At 38.0% G+C, this 6,549-nt stretch overlaps 1 protein-coding gene across 1 annotated transcript; it reads right to left on the reverse strand.

Moving 5' to 3' along the window:
- Positions 1–5,165: 5,165 nt before the first annotated feature.
- Positions 5,166–5,911, reverse strand: LOC131307483 (small ribosomal subunit protein uS14m). Its single transcript, XM_058333999.1, has one exon. The coding sequence runs from the start codon at positions 5,837–5,839 to the stop codon at positions 5,345–5,347; it is 495 nt and encodes a 164-aa protein (XP_058189982.1). The 5' UTR covers positions 5,840–5,911; the 3' UTR covers positions 5,166–5,344.
- Between the last annotated feature and the right edge of the window lie 638 nt (positions 5,912–6,549).

Below are 6,549 nucleotides of genomic sequence, written 5' to 3' on the forward strand. Positions count from 1 at the left end.
ACATCATGTGATTTCTCACAAAAACAAAGTTATTCAAATGCGTAATTGACCATAATATATATGTAAATTGTGACATAAAGTACACTACTATTGGAAAGAAGATAATGTGGTTTCGGACAAGAAGTAGAGTTGTGAAGAAACAGCATAACACATTGACCTGCAGCATTTTTCATATTAAGATTTGATGGCTTGGTTTAACAAGAATTCTTGCAACCCAAAATTAATAAAGACGACTGCAGTTAGAAACCAAATAACTAAATTGAACCAAGAACTGATGAGGTTCAAAGTTGTTCGCCCTACCCTACGCCCATAGCTACGTATAATACAGGATATCATACTGAGTAAAATTATAACTTAAAGGTAAATTCCAAGGGACTCAACATGGAATATGTCAACGAGCCATTAAGAACATATCGGACACTGCCAAATCAAAAAAACTAGTTGTATATGTATAGAAATCACTACAAATCATGGAAACTGAAAATACCCCAAGTTTTGTTTTCTCCCAGTTCTGGTTTTTTATAACGTTGAAGCCTCCATTATAGCAACGAAAGGAAGGATATAGGAAGTATGTCAATGAGTCATTAAAAACACGTCGGATATTGCCAACTCAAAAAACTAAATGACTAGGTTTAGAAATTGCAAGACATCGTGCACAATGAATATACCCTAAATTAGCTTTCTCATGGCTATGGTTGTTTACAATGTTGAAGACTCCATTACCAGAGCTATGGCTATGGTTGTTTACGATGTTGAAGAATCCATTACCAATATTCTACAAATTGCTAGGCACTAGTTAGGCGGAAGAGGGGCACCTAGCGTCTAGGCTTACTAGTCGACGCCTAGAGATTAGTTAATTTTTGCCTTTTTAAAAAAAGTATTTACCCTCCTCCAAGTTTGACTAAGAAATGACACAAGACTTGGAAGAAATGATTTAAGACTAAAGTAACCACTGAAAAGTTACACTTCTTATATATCTTGTACAGTATTATGTGCATATTGTTCTAGCTGATTTAGGGCTTTGATATCTATATTCTATAATGTAAGGATCATTTATATTTTTTTGTTAAAATAACATTTAACACCTTGTGCTTATTACTATGACACATTTAACCCCAAAATACTTTCAGAAATTATGGAATATTCCCTGCCAATTAAACGTCGACTAATTGCCAACTGATGTAACGAGGCCTAATTACCGCCTACACCCTAAAATCTAGGAGTTAGGTATCTAACTAGGCTGATTTTTAGAACATTGACCATTAGCACTAAAGTAGGATGTGACAACCTAATATCCCAATATACATTGAATGAAAGCATATTCACCCACTTTTTGCAGCCTTGCTCTTTTTAACTATAAGAAAGATGCAACTTGACTTTCTTGAGACAGATTAGGTATTTTAATATGTCTTGTAAATCGCTGTGAGACGTCATTGCGATTTACAACAATAAGCACACATCCCAAAGAAAGATTAAATAAGTTAACTAACCCATAATATTATGCGCAAAGTGAAAACAAATAAACAATAAGTGAAGCTTTCAAAATCACCTTCTTGTCATATCCCCTCTAATAAACATGCAAATATAAATTACCATAAGTAGGCAGTTAGGATCCTAAACCTAGATTTACCATAAATGCTGCTTTTTATTCAAACTATAAATAAAGGTTTACGGTTTCAGATAAATGCCTTTAGAGACCACACCTTTATGTTTTGCTACCATTCCATGAAACTCAATTAACTTTCTCGTTGGCTATTTGTCTCAAGGAACCATGAATTGACCCTTTATAATTTATTGACATTGTAAAGAAACATAATTCACAATATCAAGCTAACTCTGCAAGAAACTTCATTCACTGAGGGGAAAATTCAACCAAAAACGAAATAAAAAAAATCTTGGGCATAATCCATCCAAAAGAATAGACAACAGTTTTTTTCAAATGACTATAAAGGGTACACTTTGAAGGAAAACATACTGCAAAAATGTACAATAAGGGAAAATAGTATTTATGCTTACTCCAAGAATAGGCAATGTTGATACGTGAAAGCATGAAATGGATGGCTTTAATACAAGCACGAATGAGTAGTCAAGAAGTTACAATATATCAGAGCACATTTGCTCTACTTTGTTTCCATATTTTGTCATATTACCGAGCATGAGGTGATAATGCTTGGTTTGGAGGTAAACTTTAGTTGTTAATCATCATAACCATGCAGAGTATCCGTTCCACCAGTAAGATTCACACAATAACCCTACGCACTTCTGGGACTCTACCACTAGAAATAGCAAAAGAAGCTATGAGCAAGAAAAGGAGGGATTGGGAACCTAACCTATATTCAGATTCTTCATATTTTCGTTTCTTCGATAATTATCTTGATGTCTGCTTCAAGACTCCTCTTCTTCTTTGAATGAAGTACTTGTCATCCGACTCATCCCCTCACAACTGGTTACTTCAAATGAGCTTTCTAGGCCCAATACCCCTTCTCCTCCCTCTAGAAAAGGTAAGCTTTCTATGAAAGGAACAACATCGAACCTATATGGGCCCCCAAAGCTTGTGGAAGAATATTTAGTTTGATGGCTTTCCAAGTTATACAAAACCACCTTGTTCTCCTGATTTTTCATACACAATTTCATCAAACCTAGTAATGCCCAACAGCCTTTGTACTCTTCCTTCCAGAACAATAGTATACTGCATACTCAAAGAGTCGGAGACGCCATACTCTTTCATCATGCACAAGCAACATTTTTCATTAGCTTCACCCTCTCTGAACCGGCTATACTCAAACAGAGAAAGGCATTCCCTCAAAACGTAGAGGGATCCACATACGGGACGACGTGATCCTTAATGCACGGAATATCACTAGGGCCACCGACTCTAACTAGTACATCATTGACCGTATCTCAACCATGTTAACAATTCAAACTTTTATATGGATCTTTTATAAGGATCGTTAAACCTCATTTTCACTTATGATAGTCCATCCAGGTCTGAAGTTTCCCTTATCAAACCAGATAGAAATTCATAATCTAAGTTATAGTATTTACAAGTCAATGAAATTATACAGACTTCCAACGAATTACTTCTAGCTTAAGACCGAATGCAGTTAAAATCTCAGCATTACATTCCTAGAACTGTGTCATAGACTCATAGTAATCTGCTTCAGTTCAAGCTTAAGCCAGCTAATGGAATAATAGCAGTACACTAATGGTCGAAGTGATGTGTTAATCAAGTTGCTTTACACAGTACAATACACTTCTGTACCTACAAGATAGCCGCCTTCCTATTTTATAGTGTTCTTCCTCTTTTAAGCTAAGTAGCAAAACAATGCGTCTCAACACATTGGAAAATTGGAATTACACCCACCAACCAAAAGGAGGGTCAGATTTAGGAGTAAGGAGTCATACCCTTCCAAGTTAAACACTTACTCCAAAAAATTCAAACAGTCTGTTTATCGAATGGAAACTCAAAAATTTTACTGAAAGACTCCAACCTCGAGCACTCTACTTCCAATTACAATCAAATAGTTAAGATGACATTTCAACTGAATGTCTTGTCCAAATAACCATCATAGAAACCAGCCAATTCCAGTCAGCTCCAGAGACCATAAGGACTACAAACTGAAGAGCATTAAGCTAATAGGACTGACATACTCACACACACAACCATTTCTTATGTTCAACTACCAGTAACCGTTCCCTTTTTATCAAGTTACCGTTTCAATCCCAACTTAACCCTTAACCATAACCATTTTATCAATTTACTGCTTCAACCTCAATACATCATGAGTGATTCCTAGGCGACGCACCAGTCGGTGGCCCTAGTGATATTCCGTGCATTAAGGATCACATCGTCCTGTCTCATATGTCATGAGATCATTCTGTGCATTAAGGATCACGTCGTCCTGTCTCATGTGTCATGAGATCATTCCGTGCATTAAGGATCACGTCGTCCTGTCTCATGTGTCATGAGATCATTCCATGCATTTAGGATCATGTCGTCCTGTCTCATGATCCAAGTTCCCAAACCAAATACAAACTCATAATCCAAGTGTCCAAACCGGTCCAATACAAATTCATTCAGAACTTCAAGAAGAATTGTATAATCCAAACACAGTCCCAACATATTCATAATCTAGAATCCGTTTATACAATAGTAAAATTTATCTTTAAGTCACAGTACCTTGTGAAATAAGATAGTAAAAATAAGTTCAATCTTCACAAGGGGTGGTGTCTACTGGACACTGTCTAGTATAAAAATGAGTTCAACCTTTCTCCTAGGCAATATATTAAACATCTTATATGCATGAATCAATCACCCACATATCGCATTTTTATCTAGCCAATCATACTATCCTTTAAACAAGTCCCAACATACCAAAAATCACACAATCTAGTAAATAACTATCAAAGGCCATTAATCAATCATACAAAGTAAAAACTCACCAACCAAACATAGTGCACACAGATCACATATACCTAGAGCACATTAGGGTTTACTTCAAATTGGGGGAAAACACCATAAATCACAAATTTTAGGCCCATCTCACTATACTTTCCCATATTTAAGTATCAATACAGTGTATCTTTTAGTGATGTTACAAATATAATTGCTACATGGGAGTAAGAGGGGCAGGATATTGACATCACATTTCCTAAGAAACATGGCCTCCAAAATGCAAATCAGGAAGGACTTTGTACCCTTCTCCCGGGGGCCAAATTTGAACCCTGCTGAAACCATTTTCCCCTGTAGAAACAGGTACTGCGACCGTGGCCCATGGTATTTGACAGGAAATTGGCCTCCCTGACATGTGGAAACAGGCAAATGATGTGCCTAAAAATAAGGTTCGGGCGAATTCAAAATAGGATGGACAAATGTTATTGAGGTTTATCATCACTAATCTGTATAGTTAATCCCGATTTTTCATGATTTTAGAATCCTTCTCCAACTTCTGAATTCAGAGTTATGCTTCTTAAACTAAGCACAAGTTCAACAGATGAACACCAAACAAAAGGGACAACACATTCCTGGCAGCCAAACAGCCGTTTGAAGCCATTTTATAGCTAAATTCTAGTACCCTTTTTATTTTTATATGCACCTAAATCATCATTCAAACACATACTCATGTGGCACATTGTCTCGCATTTGATGGCATTCTCTTCCCACATTTCTAAAACCAACCTGTTCTCACAAATTTACCGAAAATGATAATAAGCGTTTTAGAAAACATGAAAAGAAAGTAAACAACCACAACAAAACCTCAAATTCACCGAAAAATAAATCCTTATAACCTTGCTAGTTAACCAGCTTCAAATCTTACCCTTGTTCTGTTACTTTTGGCGGTTTCTACCAAGACGATTTCTTGACGCCCATCAAAGCACCACGAGACGCCAACCCACGAAAAACGATACGAGACATCCGAAACAATTCGTACACGGAACGGGGACGACCCGTGTAAATGCACCGGTTCCTCACCCGTCCAAACGAGCTGTTTCTGGGCAACTTGGACAGCTTGTACCGGTACCTCTCCCGCAACTCCGCAGGGAGACCGGGATCCTGGCAGAGGGCCTTGTAGAGGTTTCGTTTCATCTCGTACTTGGCCGCGAGCTGTCTGCGGTTGTGGTCCTGTATGTTGCGCTTCTCGGAGACCTTGCTGGGCTCCTTTGGAGTGGAAGAGTAGTGGAGGACGGAGGGGAATGGAGTCCGAGGGGGGTGGGGAGAGAGATTGGTGTGGGTGATGGAGGAGAAGAGAGGGGAGTGGTGGTTTTGGGCTGCGATGAGTCTGTTTGCGAGAGGTGCGATGGCGGAAGCCGATCGGCGGAGGATGTTGGCAAATGCCATTCGCAGAGAGAGAGAGAGAGAGATGTTTAGGGCTGTGGGTCTAGATTTGCTTTGCTATTTTCTTTTCTTTCTGTTCTTTTTTTTTTAAAACAAATTTAGGCTTTGTTTGGTCACGAGGGAAGGGAATGGAAGAAGAGCTGTGCTACGTGCACAACAGCTTGTACACAGCAGCTGTGCACAGATCCTATTTTCTCCTTAAATTCTGAAGTAATTTTTGGTGTTTTGTTAATGCCTCTAACGATATCGAACGAAACTCATTTTTTACAAAGATCTTAAACGACATATTTAGAACAACATGAGCGGCTCCGATCATCTTTGTGCGATCCGAGCCGAGAGAAAATGGGATCTGTGCACAGCTGCTGTGCATGTAGCTTTTCTGATGGAAGAATCGTGTTTCTGAACATAGTACCAGGTAGAGTATCGGTTTTTTTTTTTTACATATGTATCGGTACGGATGAGATACCGGGTATCATTTTTAAATTTATCGCTATTAGTGTTATTTACCATGTGTGTATTATATTCATTTACTAAAGAAAATTAAAAATAGTCTTGTATCATTCGCTATTGACCCATAGTATCATCCGGTATTTGACCAGTACGGTCTCGTATTGACCGGTATTGGCACAAAATAATAAATTGTCCGGTACTATTCGGTATTGACCGGTACCAACCAGTATTTTGCCGGAATGAAATTAAAGGGGTAGAGTGTC

Source organism: Rhododendron vialii, chromosome 11a, assembly GCF_030253575.1.
Source record: "Rhododendron vialii isolate Sample 1 chromosome 11a, ASM3025357v1".
NCBI classification, from domain to species: domain Eukaryota; kingdom Viridiplantae; phylum Streptophyta; class Magnoliopsida; order Ericales; family Ericaceae; genus Rhododendron; species Rhododendron vialii.

Coding starts and splice junctions, on each gene's coding strand:
- LOC131307483 (XM_058333999.1), bottom strand. CDS start 5,839: ATGGCATTTGCCAACATCCTCCGCCGATCGGCTTCCGCCATCGCACCT.